Source organism: Thamnophis sirtalis, unplaced genomic scaffold (genome assembly GCF_051295495.1).
Source record: "Thamnophis sirtalis isolate CommonGarterSnake01/CBP01778 unplaced genomic scaffold, rThaSir2_p1.2 scaffold_7, whole genome shotgun sequence".
Taxonomy (NCBI): Eukaryota; Metazoa; Chordata; class Lepidosauria; order Squamata; family Natricidae; genus Thamnophis; species Thamnophis sirtalis.
Window position 1 is genome coordinate 25,431,182 of NW_028261387.1, and position 20,212 is coordinate 25,451,393.

The 20,212-nt window shown below is 38.8% G+C and overlaps 1 protein-coding gene across 3 annotated transcripts in view; it reads right to left on the reverse strand.

The window, feature by feature from the left end:
• Positions 1-12,480: 12,480 nt before the first annotated feature.
• Positions 12,481-20,212, reverse strand: part of UBE2U (ubiquitin conjugating enzyme E2 U) — a 36,611-nt gene continuing 28,879 nt past the window's right edge. The window contains exons 9-11 of one of the 3 annotated variants that reach the window (XM_087719547.1): positions 19,142-19,233; positions 16,871-17,001; positions 12,481-15,275 (exon numbers count right to left, since the gene is read on the reverse strand). In XM_087719547.1, the coding sequence (XP_087575673.1) occupies positions 16,871-17,001; positions 19,142-19,233 (223 nt within the window). In that variant the 3' untranslated portion in view covers positions 12,481-15,275. Of the gene's footprint in view, positions 15,276-16,684; positions 17,002-19,141; positions 19,234-20,212 lie in introns of those variants that run through there. The other 2 variants (XM_087719549.1, XM_087719546.1) reach the window with 2 other exon arrangements.

Sequence of the window (20,212 nt, forward strand, 5' to 3'; positions counted from 1 at the left end):
TAAACTAAACTAAACTAAAACTAATCAAGTACCATTCTTGCAATAATAGGTTTAACTAAGCAGTGACTGAAAGGGCTAGCTTTTCTCAAAAGTTACTACATAACTGTGAATGAATCAGAGCTTACTCACCTACTCATCACTCAGCAACTGCTAACAAGACCATGCAGCCTATGTTTCTCAACCACATGGTTTTCTTGTATGCGCTGTATTTTCGCCTATTGCGGTCTTCCACAAACCAAATGGATGCTAGAAAAGGACTTCTGCAAAACCCTGAAGGCACAATCCCTCTCTTACTTTCCAAGTAATATTGTCTCAGAACAACAGGTGCAGAGATGGTATTCTATTTTCTTCACTACCACTTTGGCAGCGGGAGCTTTGCTTGCACGTCTGGGCATGTGCAGAACCTTTTGCGCATGCGCAGAAGGTTCTTGATTATGTCAGCATGGGGAAGGAGCCTCATGCCGCCACCACTACCGGTTCACCCAAACCAGTGAGAACCAGCAGCATACCATCTCCAGTGTGATGATTGAAAAGCTACAGAGAAAAAATGGAATCAAACCCAGGAATTGAGGCATGAATTAAAAATTTTCTCTAGCAGAAACATTTGCTGCATGTGATTTGGGATGCATTGTAGACAAACTTGAAATAGCTCATTGTGGAAGAGAAAAAGGGGGTGGGGGCGATGTAAAGTCTCCGTGTGAAGTTCCTATTTGCTATATCTTTGCAACTTAGAGAATGTTATTAATCAGTTTAGAAACGGTAAAGCTAGGTTGTACATGCAAGTGTACAATAAGTGCATTTTAAAAGAAGAAATAGACATTAGTAATAAATTAGTTATAAATTTTAACACCCCTCATCTGGAAAAGTACAAACACAAAACATCAATCAGACCTTCGAATATCTTCAAGTTGGTGACTTCATGGACACATCCATGGTGAGGGTTTTGTGCCGATCTTCAAATAATTGGCATCCACAAACAAGCCCAGCTTACTATGTCATTTTAGCCTTTAATTTTAAACAGCATTTAGATAGTAACAGAGCTCCCAAGCAGCATCTTGCAAATTGTCACATACCCTATTATTAATCAGTCTTTAATAAGCATTGTATGATGCTACTTAATTTAACATTTACAATGATTAATTCCCATCTGCCTAGGTTGATTTCATATAAGGATTCCCAGATATTCTCTTCTATTTTTTGTTTGACAGTGGATTAGTTTCTACCTGCTCCCCCAATGCTGGTTTTTGAACCTAATAAAGGTTGGTTTGAGTTAATACTCCACCCCTAACAACTCTTCTTTAAAGTTGAAAATGATCCATAGTTTCTTCTTTCTCATTTCCAACTCCTAGTTTCTATCCACAGAATACTTTTCATATTCTTATATGGATAATTTAGGGGAAATCCTCACTTGAGAAAACTATGTACAGTTAATCTACCAGGAACCTGCTATCTCAGGGGGTGCTTGCAAACAGTAGGTATATTATATAACAAAACTCACATACATAGTTTGTATAATTGCAATCATAATAAATTCTGTGTGTCTGATGTGCATATATGGGTGGATATATGTCTGTAACTACAATTATGATAATTTGTCGGAATGGACAAGCCCTGACTCATGTCTTTCTTATCATTCCAGCTCTTGTAATGTAGTTCTAGTGATTGGATGTCTGCCACTTTATGACTAATCAGCCACCCGCAACTAAAAACCCTGTGTTGTATTTCCACTACCAATCTATAAACTGTTTACCCTACAATATATCCAGAGTTTTTCTTTATATTGACAAGCTTTTGTGTGTGCGTTTGTGTAAATGACAGCCTGCAGCATAGGAAAGTAAGAGAAGTAGACCTACCCTTCTGTGTAAAATTTCCACCAGGCTAATTTAGATACCTGGATGCTTATTTAATTTGGTGTTAGGCGAAAAATACTTGAAGTCTATTCCTATAAAACTGTAAACAAAGTTTAGTTTAAGTATAGTTAAGGATCAAACTCCATCATACTGCACCAAGGACAGAGCAAATCAGATAAGCTCTATTTGGACTCCCCCTCCCCTTTCTTCACACACACCCCAACCCAGAAATGTTGATTAGCAATAGCAATAGTACTTATATACAGCTTCACTGTACCTTACAGCCAGAAGTGGGTTGCTCCAGGATCGGGTAAACAGGTAGTGGCGGTGGCGGGAGGCTCCTCTCACTCGTTCAGATGCTTCTGCGCAGAAGCTTCACATGCGAACACAAGCAAACCGGTAGCTCCGGGATTTGCAACCCTCCTCTGCTTACAGCCCTCTCTAAGTGTCAGCATATTGCCCCCAATCTGGGTCCTCATTTTGCCGACCTCGGAAGGATGGAAGTCTGAGCCAACCTTGAGCAGGTGAGAATCAAACTGCTGGCAGTCGGCAGAATTATCCAGCAATACTACATTCTAACCTCTGCACCACCATGGCTCAGTTAGATTAGTTAACATTTCCTGCTTTTTTTTCAAAAAATTTAAACCATGGGGCTCCAATTGAGAGCAAAGCCCCATAAGCCTTTATTTGGTAAAATCATTCTCACAGGGATGAAAAATAAAAAGGGAACTAACCCACCAGAAACAGTGGGTTACAAGTTTGGATTCAGGCTCTTCATCTTAACTTGGAAATTAGACACGGTTTCAACAACATTGTAAATCCAAGCCCAATGCGTTCAATATTTTATGAAAATATATTCAAATACTCTGGCTGTTAGGACTTTTTCTGAACTTTTGGATAATGTGGGTTGGGCCCCATCCTAAAACACAGGTAGTCTTGTCTTACAATTTTTCATTTAGTGACCGTTAGAAGTTACAACAGCAAGGGAAAAATGACATGACTGTTTTTCACACTTTTGACTGTTGCAGCACCCCCATGATCGTGCGAGCAAAATTCAGAAGCTTACAACTGACTCACATGTATGATGGTTGCAGTGTCCAGGAGTCATATGATCACTTTTTAGGGACCTTCTGACAAGCAAAGTCAAATGGGGTAGCCTAATTCACTTAACAGTCATGTTCTTTGCTTCACACCTGCAGTGATTCACATAACCACTGTGGCAAGGAAGATTGTAAAATGGGGCAAAACTCATTTAACAATTGTTTTGCTTAGCAATTGAAAATTTGGACTCAATTGGGGATGTAAGTCGAGAGCTACCTGTACTATGGGAACAGCAGCACTGGTCCTCTATAGAACAGTTGTAGAGATTAATCATAAATGCCAGGTGTTAAAATGTGTTATGTTGTATGCATCATACACAACAATTATATAATTCAGTGATGGCTAACCTTTTTCGGCTCCCTTGCCAAAAGCAGCAGGAGTGCAGGGCGGGGCGTGCGAGGGCGTGTCACACCCATAATGCTATGTGTGCAATCAGCACGCCCCCGGTTTTGGCATGGCTTGTTCGGCCTCCCCAGGCTCCAGAGGCTTTCTAGGAGCCAGGGGAGGGTGAAAACAGGCTGTCCGGGCCCCCGGAGGGCGCAAAACGGACTTACGGGGAACTTGGAAGTTTGGGAAGATTCCGGAGGGTGAAAAACTGCCCTACAGACAAACCGGAAGTCACTCCAGTTTGCTTCTTTTGTCCCTACGGATAAGCCAGAAGTCACTCCGGTTTGCTTCACCTCCCGAAGCCTCCTGAAGGCACTGGAGGGCAAAAAATGGCCCTATGAGCAAATGGGAAGTCCTTTCCTGAATTTCCGGTTTGCCCATAGGTCCTATTTTTCATGCTCTGAAGTCTTCAAGGAAGCCTCTGGAGGGTGAAAAACAGCCTCAAAAGAAGGCTGAAGTCAACTGGCCAGCATGCCCATGCGCGCTGGAACTGACAGGGCAATGCCTCACGTGCCCTAACAAATGACTTCGCGTGCCATGCAGAGTGGCATGCATACAATAGGTTCGCCATCACGGGTATAATTCGTGTCCTTGCAATATACATTTCCTTATACAAAGCTTAAGCCAAACATAAATGTGTTAAAACAATTTTAGGGGTATCCTTTCTCCTTCTGACTATATTTATACAGCGTTTTCTATGAACAGAATTGTAGATTTGCATACATGCAAAGAGTATGCAAAATACATCTGTTGATGGAAGAGTTTGCAGCCATGGTTTAACTTTCTGATAAGAGCTTTTTTTTAAAAAGAAGAAAAGTAGTTCCTTTGAACTAGGCCAGAATACAACCACTTCAAAGGAACTATCTTACATGTGAAATCCATTTAATATTTTTAAAAGTTTCATCACTATACATCTGAGTAGGAAGAAACAGTAAGGGAAGTTACCACAAAGGGGAGGGGGGGTTCAACCATTTTCTCCCATCTCTAATTTTAATTAAATGGAAATAAATCTTGATTTTGTATGGAAGCTTTCTAAGGGGAGCTGCCATATGTAGGGTGGAGGTAGACTTCAAAGTCAGATCCTCCCTCTGCAGCTGTGATCTCCTGAGAATCCCCCACCAACAATATTTTTTTTCCAAAATGAAAAATATCTTCTATTTACAGCACTGCCTTCCCCTGCCCCCCCACAATTTCTTGTCACATGAGATTTCCTGGAATTGCAATATATGAGGATTGGGAATATATGCATTCCCAGCTGTAATGCCTACTTGAATAATCCCTGCATGGCAATTACTTAAGGGAAGAAGACTTCCTTTGACAGCATTCTTATAACTTTGGGAAAGAGGTTAATGTTCAGTGCAAGATTTGTGCCTTGTGGACACCAGGAAATGGGGCACCACTATTTACTCAGTCAAAAATATGGTGCCATGTTAAGACTGGGATGCTCTTACCATAGCAGTAGTAATAACAATAGTACAGTGTTTCTCAACCTTGGCAACTTGAAGATGTCTGGACTTCAAGTCCCAGAATTCCCCAGCCAGCAAATGCCAATGGCAAATGCTGGCTGGGGAATTCTGGGACTTGAAGTCCAGACATCTTCAAGTTGCCAAGGTTGAGAAACACTGCAATAGTATATAACACTTATGGTCTGTTAGGGTGGCTCAGTGGCTAAGATGCTGAGCTTGTTGATCAGAAAGGTCAGCAGTTTGGTAGTTCAAATCCCTACTGCTGCGTAATGAAATGAGCTCCCGTTACTTGTCCCAGCTTCTGCCAACCTAGCAGTTCGAAAACACATAAAAATGCAAGTAGAAAAATAGGAACCACCTTTGGTGGGAAGGTAACAGTGTTCTGTGTGCCTTCAGCCTTTAGTCATGCCAGCCACATGACCACAGAGACGTCTTCGGACAGTGCTGGCTCTTCGGCTTTGAAATGGAGATGAGCATCGCCCCCTAGAGTCAGGAATGACTAGCACATATGTGCGAGGGGAACCTTTACATTTACCTTTACTGTTCCATAGCGCTTTACAGCACTCCCTGATTGGCTTACAAATGTCAGCTTATTGCCCCCAACAATCTGGATCCTCATTTTACTGACCTCAGAAAGCTGGATCAACCTTGAGCCAGTCAGGATTGAACTCCTGAGTGTGGGCAGATTCAGACTGCAATGCTGGATTCTAACTACTGTGCCACCATGGCTCCTGGCAAAAATCCAAGGTCTCAATTTATCAAAATGAACAATAATTCCTTTTTTATGACCCTGTAATTCCTTAATTCAGGGTGGAGTCGGGTGACTGGATGGAACGGAACATTTACTGGCCAGATGTTCTTCCTGTTGCCTATGTGGAGTTTGCAGCAGATATTTTCTCTTTGTGCCCTAATAGAGGAACATCTATCGCTGCCTAGGATTGAACTCTCAACCTTGTAATAGGTTCACCACTAGGCCACCACACTGCTCATTTATCAAAATGAAAAATATAGCCCCAAATATAAAAATGGCCTACAAAACACCGTCCCATGAATACTCTGAAGTTTGGGGAGTCTATAGCAGAATTCCTAAACCTTTCTGGCTTTGCAGCCCAGTGCAGGGGGGGAGGGGATGGTTCCATGTGAGTGGTGGGCAAGTATGTGCAGCTCCATTTGTGCAAGTAGTGGGCACATGCACCTACCGCTCATGCAAATCCATCCAGATTTATCCAGATTCATCCAGATTTGTCCAGAATCACCTGCTGCTTGTGCAAGTGGTGATGTGTACGGGCTCACCTGCCACTTCTGTGGTACAGTTCTGTATGGGTTAAGGCCCGGTAGTGGTCTACAGCCACTTATGGCATCCTTGCCACAAGGATGCCATAAAGGATTGGATTTCCTTCCCAGGTTTCCTCCAGTTGGATTCTTTCTTTGGGTTCATTCAATTGGCACAACACATCATTGGTTCTCAGATCACCTGTCTGGAAGATTTTCTTGGCTCCAAAGACTGGGCTACCCAAGCCTACAGTCCATAAGGGGAGATAAGGCCAGTCCCAAAGGCAAAGATCTACCTGTCTCTTTAATTAGTGCAGCCTGGCTTGTTGCTTCTGGCTTGTCTTCTCAAGAAGGTTGCCAACCACCCATAAAAGAAAATTAAAAAGGCCCTGAAGGCCCCATTATTATGCTTTTTTAGGTCAGTTGCCAGGAAATCAAGAGGAATCTGTTTCTCTGCTTTCCACTCCCCACCCAGTCATGTTTTAAAACTTGAGTTGCATTCTTAGGTAAATATGTGTCTGCACTGAGGGCTTTCAGTCGATTCCTGAGGACATGCTTTAAAGAAATAGTAAACTAAATGAATTTATTTTGCTGTAATGTGGGATAATTTTCAAGAATCTTCTACTCAACTGGCTGGAAGAAGAAATTTGGCCTTGCTGAAGAGTTAATAAGGAGTAAAATCATCTCCCACTTGAGGGTGAGGAAATGTCCAATATCCAATGCTGGCCACACATTTTATTGATGCCAATTGGCAACTGTAGTCACAGTCAGTTTATACATGATCAATAATGATATGGTAGAGTATTTCACATGAGCACTGAAAACTTTGAGCTTCACTAGGAATATGACTTAAAAATAAATTAGCTGCAGTTTTAAATCTTAGAGAATATGATGGCCTTACATGAATCTAAGCTAATATTATTGTCTTTGCTTTTGAATTGTTTGAATCAACCCAAACTCTTAATTTCATTTTGAAAAGGAATCTCAGTAGAAGAAATAGACACAGAAGATTTGCAATGTTAAAATATGCAACAGATTTTTTTACTTAAAAACAATAGGATTATGTTACCAGGCCTTGGGAAAACATTGTCTCTTTACACAGATGTTCTCAGTTATGGTCACATAAAAAGCAGAAAGAAAAAGTTTGTATGCATGTTGTTGTATTTGTTTGCAGATGCATTGAGTGGGATTTTGAATTCAAAAATTGTGGTGGCATCAGTCATGTTTGATCAACAAACCCCACACCTTGCAGGATATATTCCCTGAAACCAGATGCATTATAGTTATATAATAATGGTAGGTATAACAACTGGCTATTTTTGGCCACAGCCCCAAAGGGTTAGGATAGGTTAAGACTTCAATGGAATTTCATTGAGAAATACTAGGACCGTGATGGCAAACTTATGGCACACATGCCCTCTCTGCTGCCACGCGCACTGTCACCCCAGGTCAGGTCTCTGTGGCATTTATTTCATGAGCTTCTGTTTCCCTGAAAACGACGAAACAGAAGCTCACAAAAGAAAAAGATCTTACCTCTTGCTGCACTGCCAGTGTCGGGATGCCCCGCCTCCTGCCAGCCAGCCGGTCTTCAGGTTTCTGTTGCACATGCACGCATGTCCACATTATGCCCATGTGCATGCCCATACATGAACATGTTTGTGCACGCACACACCTTTTCATTTGGACATGAGCGCGCACGCAGTTTGGGCACTCAGTGGATAAAATGTTCGTCATCACTGTACTAGGACAATAGACTAGATCCACCAAAATTGACATGATCTATGATCAGTGGATTCCTAGAAATCAAACTTGATTCAAGGGTGTCTTTAGTTGTTTTTTTTACCGAGCAGCTGAATCCAGTAATATGATAAGAATATTCAGAATAAGAAATAACTCCCCATAGATTTAGTAATGTTAGCATTCAGCAGGGAAAGGATAGTAAACTTACCACCCATCAAGCATTTCCTAGCTCAGCTATCTTCACTCTGAGTTTATCTGCAGTTTATTCCCAGGCTCAAGTGGATTGTGGAAATTTCCAGCAGCAGCTTTTTCTAGGCTCAGTATAAACATTAGTCAGCTCTATCTATCTATCTACCTACCTACCTACCTACCTACCTACCTACCTACCTACCTACCTACCTACCTATCTATCTATCTATCTATCTATCTATCTATTTATTTACTTACTCATTCATTCATTTATATGTTTATATATTTGTTTATTCATACATTCATTCCTCACGTTTCTACCGAACCTAGTGACTCTGGGTGGCTTACAATAACAAAAGCAATTTGAACATATTTTTTGTCAAAAAAAAATGGAACAATTTCCATCAAATTCATACCAACAAGTTGGTTTAGAAACCACATTAATGTTTTTCTACTTTCTTATAAAATAAAAATTTTAAATTTTGATTTTTCCAGAAAGAAGCGGAAATCAGTTTCCATTTTGACATGCAAGCACATCAAATGTTTTATCTGTGTACTGCTGCCCAGAGCAAAACAATATCTATCCAATGTATTCATGTATTATGGAGGTAGATAGAAAGCTATGACCACTCATTTGATTTCACATGATCCAATCTGGGTCTGTCACTGGGACCAGAGGTTTAGTCTTCCGAGTTTTCAGACTCATGCTAGAGTCCATCCTGAGGGAACTTCTCTCACATTCTGGTAGAACGAAGTTCCCTGAAGATGAGCTCCAGTATGAATCCGAAAGCTCAGAAGACTAAACCTCTGGTCCCAGTGACCAAGCCAGATTGGATACTGCAACATTACTCCTGGGATCTGTATATTTGCCTTCGTTCATTTGATTTCATTCAGCAAAGTGCAAATGAGGAGATCCATATCTACAGATATTTGGATCTCTATATCTCTATCTGGACACAGTGGCCATAATGTTCATAGCATGTTATGAGGTACATGGCTGTTCTTGTAGCAATTATCTCGTGACCCGTCAAAAGCGCGGAGGACAAAATCGCGCTCGATGAAAGCGCGCATGTGACGTCATCACAGCGCGACGAAAAAAATTAAAAATTGAAATAAAATTACAATTAAACCAAGCCGATTCACATAAAGGTAAGGGTTAGAGTTAGGGTTAGGGTTAGGTTAAGGGTTAGGGTTAGGTTTAGAGCGTTAGCGTTAGGTTTAGCGTTAGGTTAAGGGTTAGCATTAGGTTTAGCGTTACTTTAACGGTTAGGTTTAGGGTTAGATTTAGGGTTAGGTTAAGGGTTAGGTTTAGAGTTAGGTTTAGGGTTAGGTTTGGGGGGGTTAGGGTAAGGTTTTAGATTTATTTTTACATTTTTCGATCACAGCGCGATGTTTTCGTCGCGCTGTGATGACGTCAAATGCGCGCTTTCGTCGAGCGCGATTTTGTCCTCCGCGATTTTGTGGTGGAACCAATTATCTTGCTATGCAGTGCTAAATGGCATTTTCCAAACCAAGACATGTACCTGGGAGAGACAGTCTGAAAAGGTTGTAATGTAGTCCCACCCGTCCTTCAGATGAATGGTAGCTTCCTTTCTCTATTGTCTGTTGTTGAAGTTTGTTTATCTTTCAGCCATTTGGGCTGCTCTAGGCATCTTTTCTTCCTGGTGGACAAACTTTATCATTTAATAGAAATCCTGGCAGAGTTTGTTAAGACTCCTTCCTTTGCTCTGTTCTCAACACTAGTTTTCAACCTTGCCTTAACTGGCCATTGTTACTTGTTGAATCAAAGGTTTATAAGAAGTGGCACCAAAGCATTTCATATCCTTCCAAAAGTGCTTTTTCTAAAAGACAGCAGGAGTTTCTTGGGATTTTCTTTGAAACATTTTCAAATCAAAACCCAATAAAGTCCTGTTGCCTTTTGGAAAAAACCAGCTGGAGACAACCATGACCTGGATGATTGAGAAGCTCCATAGACATCTCAAATATCCTTGCTTTTCTCATTTTTGTCTTTCTGCTTTAATAGGCATTCTTCTATAAAGCCAGTTTTATTTCCCCACGAGGAAAGGTGCAATTCAATAAAAATAAATCTGAATGGAAAATATACAAATCTTTCTCTTTTTCCCTACTCCACAGCTGGCTTTTTTTTTTTTTTGACAGGAACACATGGGGAGAAGAAGGACCTTTTTTTCAAAGCTGAACTGAAATTAGGAGCTAGAAAATTCATCATCTTGAAAGGAAGAAATGTGCCAGATAAGAAAAAGAGAAATATTTAGCATTGAACTTGCTTCAAGCTTTCCCAAAAAGGAGAATAGGTTAACTCAATAGCAGTTTTTAATTTTAACATGTCATACAGGCTCCTGTTTGCATCGTTTATCATATCTATAAAATAATGTGTAGACAGGCATGTCATCTTTCCTGGGTGACATTTAGGGAGAGACAATCTCCATAGATGTCTTTAAGGGATGATGCCTTTAGCTCATCTTCTTTCCTGAACGTTTTGCAACAGTTTTCATTTATTCCACGTTTTATACAAATGGGTGGAGAACAAATGCACATTTAATTGAGGAAAAGTTAGTTTAGTTTATTGGGTTTGTACACCGCCCACTCCCGGAGGACTCCAGGCGGCTTACAATAAAAAGGGGAGGGGGATAAATAAGACAAAACAACAATTTAAAATACAACAACATACACAATTAAAGTGGGGCTGGATACTTCAACAGCCCCAGGCCTGCCGGAGCAGCCAGGACTTAGTAGCTTTACGGAAGGCCGGGAGGGTAGTAAGGGTCCGGATCTCAACGGGGAGGTTGTTCCAGAGGGCCGGAGCTGCAACAGAGAAGAACCTCCCCAGGGGGTCGCCAGCCGGCATTGGCTGGCAGATGGAATCCGGAGAAGGCCAAGTCTGTCCGATCGAATCGGTCTTTGGGAGGTAATTGGCAGGAGGTGGTCTCTCAGGTAACCAGGTCCGATGCCATGCAGGGCTTTAAAAGGGCAGCCCCATGTAGAGTGCGCTCCAGTCTTGAGGTGACGAGGGTGTGAATGACTATCTGAAGGGCCTCCCGGTCCAGGTAGGGTCGCAATTGGTGCACCAGGCGAACCTGGGCAAAAGTCCACATGGTACTTACAAAGAATGACTCTTACTCAAGACACCATAAGGAAAGATGCCTGAGACTGTCTGTCTATAATTAGCATGTCTGTTCTCTTTAGAGGGATCAGAAATGTAAACTGGCTTCAGCCTGGTAGGAACAAGTCCTATAACATTCTATGTATATAAAATCTTTACAACATTCAATATTTTACAGTATATCACAGGAGTATTGTATATCCCCTCACATTCTGCAAATATTTAAGTATATCTTCTCATGTGACAACACTGAAGAAATGACACTTGGCTACAATGTAAAATAGTGAGCATATAGCTTGTATAACAGTGGAAATGTGAGCATATAGCTTGTATAACAGTGGAAATGTGCTGTCCTCTCAAAATAAAGCAACACAGCCATCAATGTCTGAACTGCTGGCAACAAAAGCGAGTACACCCCTAAGTGATATTGTCCAATTGGAACCCAAGTAGCCATTTTCTCTCCCTGGTGTCATGTGATTTGTTAGTGTTACAAGGTCTCAGGTGTGAAAGGGGAGCAGGTGTGTTAAATTTGGTGTTATCGCTTTCACTCTCTTCATTTCTTCAGTGTTGTCACATGAAAAGATATACTTAAATATTTACAAAATGTCAGCCTTCTATTATATACTGTATGTTACATATTTATATGTGCACTGAAACTAATGTTAGTTTCTCATTTTGATTAGAGAACGATTATTGGCCTTTTTGTATTGACCTCCATTCTTAAGCACTGAATCCTATAATGACAAATGAAATACCATAGCCATTGAGGAAGCTGTAAGAATTAACAATGTTGCTTGAAATTTTGTCTGCCTTATTTAGAATCCAACTACAGGTAGTCCTCAGTTTACAACCATTCATTTAGTGACTGTTTGAACTTACAACGGCAATGAAAAAAAGTGTCTTGTGACTTCATTTCACACTTATGACTGTTGTAACATCCCCATGATCACATGATCAAAATTCGGATGCTGGAATGTATTTATGATGGTTGCAATGTCTTGGGATCGTGTAATCATCTTTTGCAACCTTCTGAGAAGCAAAGTCAATGGGGAAGCCCTGTTCCCTTAACAACCGTGTTACTAACTTAATTGCACTGATTCACTTAACAACTACGGCAAGAAAGGTCATAAAATGGGGCAAAAACTCATTTAATAACTGTCTTGCTTAACAACAGAAATGGGCTCAATTGTGGTCATACATCGAGGACTACCTGTAAAAGGCCTGGTTCTTGGAAAAATGAATAACTTGGAAATAGACGCCATAATTTAGCTTTATTGTTTATATATAATTGGATGTAATAGTTAGATAAAGATATAATATTGGTTCTTAGGATGTGAAGAGGACAATAACACATATGAAGCCTCCAATAAAAAGTAAAACAGGACAGATGGTCTCAGATGGTAGTCAAGGTTAAAACCATCACTATCTGGCAGAACAAAATTGTTTAAATGCATATAAAACTAATCCAAAGAGAGCCAATCCAGTTCTACAATCAGGATAGAATAATTTAGGTGGCCTTTGTGAAGGAATTAATTGAGTTTTTTTTATTAAACGTGTGTCACAGATAAATAGTATTATGTTCACTGCAGTGATAAATGATATAGATGTGATTTTTATTACATTAACATGTAAATATGTCCATTTTGGAATTTGCATGATATATCCCTGAATGTTCATTTTAAACTGATTCGGTTTATTTTAAATAAAATAAAGTAAGAAAAAAATAAGCAAGCAGATAGAAAAGGCCTATAAGAAGTTTAAAATGTATCAATATTTTTTACTGTTAATCTTGAAGTTAATCTCAGAAATGTTGCTAGATATTTTTTTAAAAAAATCTTACAAATATCACAACAATCATACGAATGAGAAAATATACAGCTGTTTTTAGCGGACTGTATATTGGGATGCAATGAATTATTCGATTATAAGTATATTCTAAGTAGAAATAATAAAAGCAAAACAGAACAATCACTGGGAATTTCCTACATATTTTAATTGCTACTTTTATTTTAATATGAAAACGATAGCTATTCCAGGAATGTTAATGGAACAATACTGGCACCGGATTTGATTATGATCAATTTTAAATTAACTAAAAAGAAGTTAAATTTCCATAGGGCAGTCTGACCAATGTTTACAGTACTTGTAATTGTTAGAGAGATTATCCACTAATTCAGCTGATGAAATTTGATCTAGTTTGTTCTAAGAATATACAAAAGCTTCTAAGGTTTAAGAGATCAAATTTATAGCTGTTGTTCTCTAACATTTATTGAAGAGAATCTCAGACTGAACAGCTCTTGCAGATCTCGGCAACAAAATACAAAGTAAAGTAAAACAGTTGTAGGCGTTAAATAAGACATGTGAAAAATATCAGGGTTGTTTCTCTTCTTTAAATGTACACATTTTCAAACAATTCAATGTTTTATTTTTTTTTAAAACCAATAGCTGAAAAATTCTAAGATAAAGCAGAGATAATTGTAACACTTAACTATGTTCTGCCATCAATTTCTGCCATACAGCCTTATGAACAAATACCTCATGTAGAAAAAAAGAAGGGAGATAGCAAGGCATTTTATAATTCTATTCCCCAACTTAAAAACTGTCAAAGATATTACATAGAGGGCAAAAATGCAGCTCAGTCTGACTTCACCCAGTGAGGAATAAACTGTACCAGAGGAATGAAGTCTTGCAGTATAGAGGAACAATAGCTTTTCTAATCCTATTGAATTTCTTATGAATTTAATTTTTAAAAAAATGTCTTATCAATTACATTCAAAGGGTTGAAGTCCTGTGGCTCATTCTTACACTTTCATCTGCACTCTTAAGTTAATTCCTTTCCTTGTAAACTGCTTTTATTTTTGCCTTTCTAGTCTACCTTTTTCTTACTGGACATCAAATCTGGCCGGCTAACCAGGGAACAACCATGTTCATCAAAGAGCAAAAGCATTGAGATACTTTATTTTCATTTTCTTCTGCACAACTTGTTAACTTTCACAAGACACAAACAACTGCTGAAAGTTTTATATTTGACTTTAATGGAGGAAGGATCACCTTTAGAGGAGAACAATGCCATTATGCTTTTAATATCAAGTACTTCCTCTGTGAACACTTCTAAACTATATGGTGTATTTCATTTAATGTTCTTAACATTTTATTAAAAGTGGTTTTGTATAACAACAGTGGTTATATGTGAACTGTGCATACATTTATTACCGGTATGTTGTTCCCAGGAATTCGGTTCAGATATTTTCTTTCTTTCTTTTTTTTAAAAAAAGCCTTTTTCTCATACCTTCATGCTCAGCAACACATTCTCATACTTATGTAGCCTTTTGCATCAATAATGGTTGGGTTTTTGTTTCAATCTGATAGATAACTAACAGCTGGAAAGTGCTCAGACCAGCTACTTTAAATCTATTCATTAGAACAGTGCATTATGCTTTTCAAGAGTTAAAATGTCAATATAGCAGTGAAATGGCGCCTTCTGGAGGACACACAGCTTAAGAGTACTTGCTGAAATCAAAGTCACACTAAAATAAAGCCACAAAATCATGGAAGTGCTGTAAATATTATGGGTAGATTTCACCAATTTACATAGGAAATCGTTTCTGGGTATTATTTAGTCATAAAAATATCCAGTTTTGAATTTATATGCATACATGTCTCTTTCGTTACTATGTAAGCTTTAGCAGGACTTGAAGTTGGGAAGACAGGTTGATATGCTTGCCATGGGGTGAATACAGTCAGGAGTTTCCCATATGGATCAGAAAAATAAGGAGCTCCAAACTATGAGTCTTTGGTGTCCATCTGCTGCTGGATTAGCATTTGTCATGGGAACAGATAATTGTGGCTGTGGTGATGATGACGATTTATCCTGCATCATACCCACAAACTTCCCCAACTGGCTTCAGAAAGTCACCTCATGCAGGGAGGAGTAGCAGATGTCTATTAAAAGAGACATAGGAAGCTCAGGGTTGCATAGTTGAAATGTCATAATGTTATCTAGTCGGGCAATGAAATGTCTACACACAAGAAAGCACCGAGCGCACCAAGGACTCCAGATGCCCATTAGCATAAGGTTGGATGTAACTCATCCTCCTTTTCTTGTTTTCAAACAGCACTAGCACCACTGCTCTATTACCATAGAGGCAGCTGTGAATTAAGAAACATTTTCTCATATTAAAAAAGGTTAGCAATACCACATTCTTCCTTGGGGGGAGGGAGTGCAATTAAACATCTTTGCAATGCTAGCATTGGCTGGTTTAAGCCTGGATCTCAGCTAATTCTGTCCAAGATTAGTTTGTCACTTTTAGCGTGAAGCTTTGTCAGTTAGAGTGGCAATATGTTTTGAAATCAATGAAAGCCTAAATTAATCCATAGCCTTTGCCCAATTTTTTCCCTGTATTAATGTCCCCAATAGATCGTGTTGTTAGCTTCATTTAATAAAGTTGCTACTTGCCTGTAGAGTGTTCAGTTGAAGTACTTTTAAAACAAAGAATATGTTTTCTGAGTGATCCCATATGTGCATATGGAGCTCTGCTCAGCTTGACAATTTGTTCCTCCCACATCCAATACTGTCTGTGGACCCTTTTTAAGACTCATGATCCTAGAACTCATAAAATGAGCCCGCAATAAATTAGTGCCTATAAAAATGTTCCTTCAAAATGGAAACGCCTGGTTCCGCTCATAGGCCTCTTTGTGTGTAAAACCAATTTATGATTAACGGCTCTTGAGGTCTTTTTTTTACTTGGAATTGACGGAACTCTGATAATCATTTCCTTCAAAATGTTTAACTATTGGCTTGCCGCACTCAAGGGCACTGTCCAAGTAGTGGAGTAAGCAGGAAGATACACATAGTCATTTTGAAAATTATATATTTATGGTGCCGTTGTTGCCAGCAATCTGCCTTAGATCACAGCCCATTCACATTTGGTTTTGCACAAAATAGTCTGGAAGAAATGTTGCCAAAAGAAGCTTCCCACAGAAGGCAGAGAAAAGGAGATAAGAATTGAAAAAGAAGTCAAAAACGTTACTGCCCATAGAGCTGGACGCTGATTACAGGACATGGATTAGCCAGTTTCCCTGGAATATTGGTGCAAAAATGACATTCTTGCCAATTTGCATTTGTGATGTAATGCATTTTATTAACTAAAAAGGAAAAGTTGTGATGTGATGTGACTTTTTTGCACGCAAAGCCAACATATTTTGTTTTTTCAGTTACTCATTCTTTTGTATCTTGCATTTCTGGAATCCACCCCCCCCCCCCAATAACAATGATGTGAGATCTGCGCTCCTGGAAGACCCCCTGAGAGTGTAGTATCTTTCTTTTGAAGCTTTTGTGACTTTCAAAAACCTTTCTGCTATGCTTCTCTTCTATATTGTCAGAATTGTTTTGTCAGTAGATGATGTAACTGTACAGTTACTTCATATGTTGGAAAGCAATTTACGCTATCTAGCCTACCTTGAATAACATTAAAGTTTGTGCAAAACTTAAATGAATTTCTGTCCATTTGATAAAATGATCTTAGGTTTAACACTAGAATAAATGTCCATGGACTTGCTTGTATTTGGACTCTTTTATAAATAGGGTATTCTGGGAGCTGCAATTCAGGCTGTCAAAGGCATTTTGTAATGCAAACATGGTAATAGTCATATTCCAACGGAACTGCATGGGTTTTTTTCCAGACAATGTTTGAATATCAACAAATAATACTTTTTAAAAGAGTAACAGAAGTGAACACTATTACTTAATCTAATTTTGCTTGGTCAAGCTTTGTAGACCACATAACAAGACCTTCGACTTCGTCTTCCCAGTGTTCTTCATTTTTGCTTTTTTCCATCTTCTTAGATCCCACGGAAGATTCTTTTGAAGGTGCTTCTAGATAGTAGAAGTAATACAAAATTAAAAACATGAATACACGAATGATAGTACCTGTACAATCATACAGACACACAACACATTAAATTGTGTATGTGTGAATGTGAGTGTGTGTGTGTGTGTGTGAGGCCTTTTTGTAGCATTTGCAAGATTTACTCTATAGAAAAGTAAGTTTGTATGTTAGCATTTATAGCCAAGTGACATAGCTAACTATTAGAAAACTAATATGCATTCCCCCACCCTACTTCCAAGTAGGCTTTCCAAGACCCCATGATCACACTGAAATCTGATTAAGAAGTGGTAAATTTTGATGATATAATATGCTTTTTAAATAAAATATCTCACCTAATAAGTACATTGGTAGACATAATAGCACTATTTGGATTAAATAAAATAAAACAAAACTGTAGCCCCAAACCCAACAATCTCTCCAAAGAGAGATGAAAACCATGGCCGCATGGTCTAGTGATCAGTTCTACATGTTCTGCAGTCTTCAGACTATGATTAGATAAATAAATAAAAAACCAGATTCCCCCAGATTGAAACATTATTGTGTTTTCGATATGTTATTTTATATTTTTAGGGCAGTACTAAAAATGATCAGGAAGAATTCTAATGACTTCACAAGGCTAATTATTACTGCATATTTAGTTTCAGCCATAGAAAAAATCATCAGTAAAAGAAATTACTGATTTATTAAGTTATATTGACATTCATTTGCGCACTTGGCTGAGATAACATATAACATCTGTATTTCTGCAATATGTCCTATCTTAGGAATAGGACTGTCGGCTTCTGAGTACCCAGAAACCAATAGTGACATTTGTGGTTGTCAAAAAAATCAGAATAGTAGTTATGCCATTTTAAATTAACTAATTAATTAATCAGAATAGATGCTGATAATCAGAATAGATTCTGATTAATATGAAGGGACCTTGGAGGTCTTCTAGTCCAATCCGCTGCTCATGCAGGAGACCCTATACCAGGGCTGTTAAACTCCTGGCCCAGGGGCCAGATGCATTACGTACTGCCCATGCCCACACCATGACCATGCCCGGTTTAGCGAAGGGGGGTTGAAATCCCAAGGTGTCATGTGATGCCACCATGACAATGTGAGTTTGACACCCTTCCCTATACCATTTCAAACAAGTGACTGTCCAGTCTCTTCTTAAAAACCTCCAGTGATGAAGCACCAACAACTTCTGATGGCAATTGGTTAATTGTCCCCACTGTTAGGAAGCTTCTACTAAATTCCAGGTTGCTTCTTTCCTTGATTAGTTTGGATCCATTGTTTCTTGTCCTGCCTACATGTACTTTGGTAAATAAGTTGACACCCCCCCCCCCTTTGTGGTAACCTGTCAAATACTGGAATGCTGCTATCATGTGACCCATAACATTGCTGTCATGTCATTTGATGTAGCTTTCATGGTGCCATGTTGACCCATCCCACCACACCCATGGAAGTCCCTGGAAGTGACATTTGGCCTAACAAGTTGCAAATGGCAATTAACCTCACCCTCTATCTTAACACAAGAGCCTGAACACCTGGCTGTGATGATTGGCCTCAGGACCAAATGGGGGAGTTCCCCACAGGATATGCTGCTAGATTGATGGCAGACTCCCCCTCCCCCTTCTTGCTCTCCGCTCTCCACCCACTCATCTTTTTGGTTATCATATTGATGTATTTAATCTCATTGTGTTCCTTTATCATTGTTTATTTTATTGTTCTATTATTTTACTTATGTTTACATGCCTGTCAGTTTTCTTCCTTTATATAATTATAAACTGCCTACAGTATCACTACAGTGAGATAAGTGGCAAATAAATTTAACAAATAAATGAACGAAATAAATGGACCATTTCTTTTCCTGCTCAGCTCAAAGTGAGTAATAGTTTCACAGCATGATTTTTGAACGGTATCTCCCCTTGAATCTGTCTGTTTAATCCATTTCCTGTTCAATCTATTTATTGCAGAAATTCTGCAACATGGATTCATGTAGAGCTAGGGCATTCCCAGGGGCTGGGTTCCTATACAAATAGTAATGGTCAGATAATAAATGGTAATGGTATATATATATATTATTGTTGGTGTGTAGAGAAAAACTGCAAGCTTGTCACAAAATCAGTTCTCCTATCTTACCTGAATCTGGGATAACGCACTTGCCTCCCAAGTTTTCTAACATTATCTGTTTCTTCTGTTTTTCAATGCAATCAGAGACAATAATGTTATGTCTGAAATTAAAACACAAGAAGATTGGTATAACTTCAGAATATAGCAGAAATATAAGCTTATTTACTAGATATTCAGGAATAAAACCAATCTTATGAATAGCTTTCACACAGGAAAAAATATTTCAGAATGCAGAAATGAAGAAGCTGGAGACTTGTTTTGAAACATATTTTACGCACCAATTAGGAAATTTTAATTTTAAAAAACTTAAGAGAAAAAAATACCCCTCACAATAACCCATATTCTTAAAGACTTTCATTTTGGATCTACAATACATGAGTGTGCCTTAGCACCTTGGAGCCATACGTGGTAGGAAAGGACTGTGATAATAGTTGAATTCTATTTTAATCCACTCACACTTTATAATTCTATGCCTAATGTTAATCTTTATGTATTCTCAATAACACATTAAAACCTTTAAAATGCTTTTGTATGAAATCATGCTAGAAAGAATCATGTGTCTGTAACAATTTTATTGAAATTATAAAACAGGCAGTGACATTTTAATAATTTGAGACACAGTTTATAGAAAGCAAAATTGATTGGGGTTATTATAATTCCCCATTTGTTACCAGAGTTTACTTCTGACAAAAAACAGGACGAAGCCCTAGGAAGGGCTATTTTACACATTCCTTGAGGGGCTTAATAGTTAAGGCGCTGGACTAGGATTTAAGAGACCTGGTTCAAAACTACCCTCAAGACACAGCATACTTTGAGCCAATTGCTATCATCATGCTGCTGTTGCTGAAGGAATCAAATTGTACTGGAAACGCTACATATATTGCTTTCAGAAAAGAAACAGTTCCCATAGGAATAATCACAATTTAATTAGGGTACAAACAATTATGGCAGGAGTGGGTAACTATGGTAATTTTATGAGCTCTGGACTTCAACTCCCAGAATTCCTGAGCCAGCATGGAATTCTGGGAATTGAAGTCCACAGGTTGCAAAGTTTCCCTAGCTAAAGACCACTGGATTATG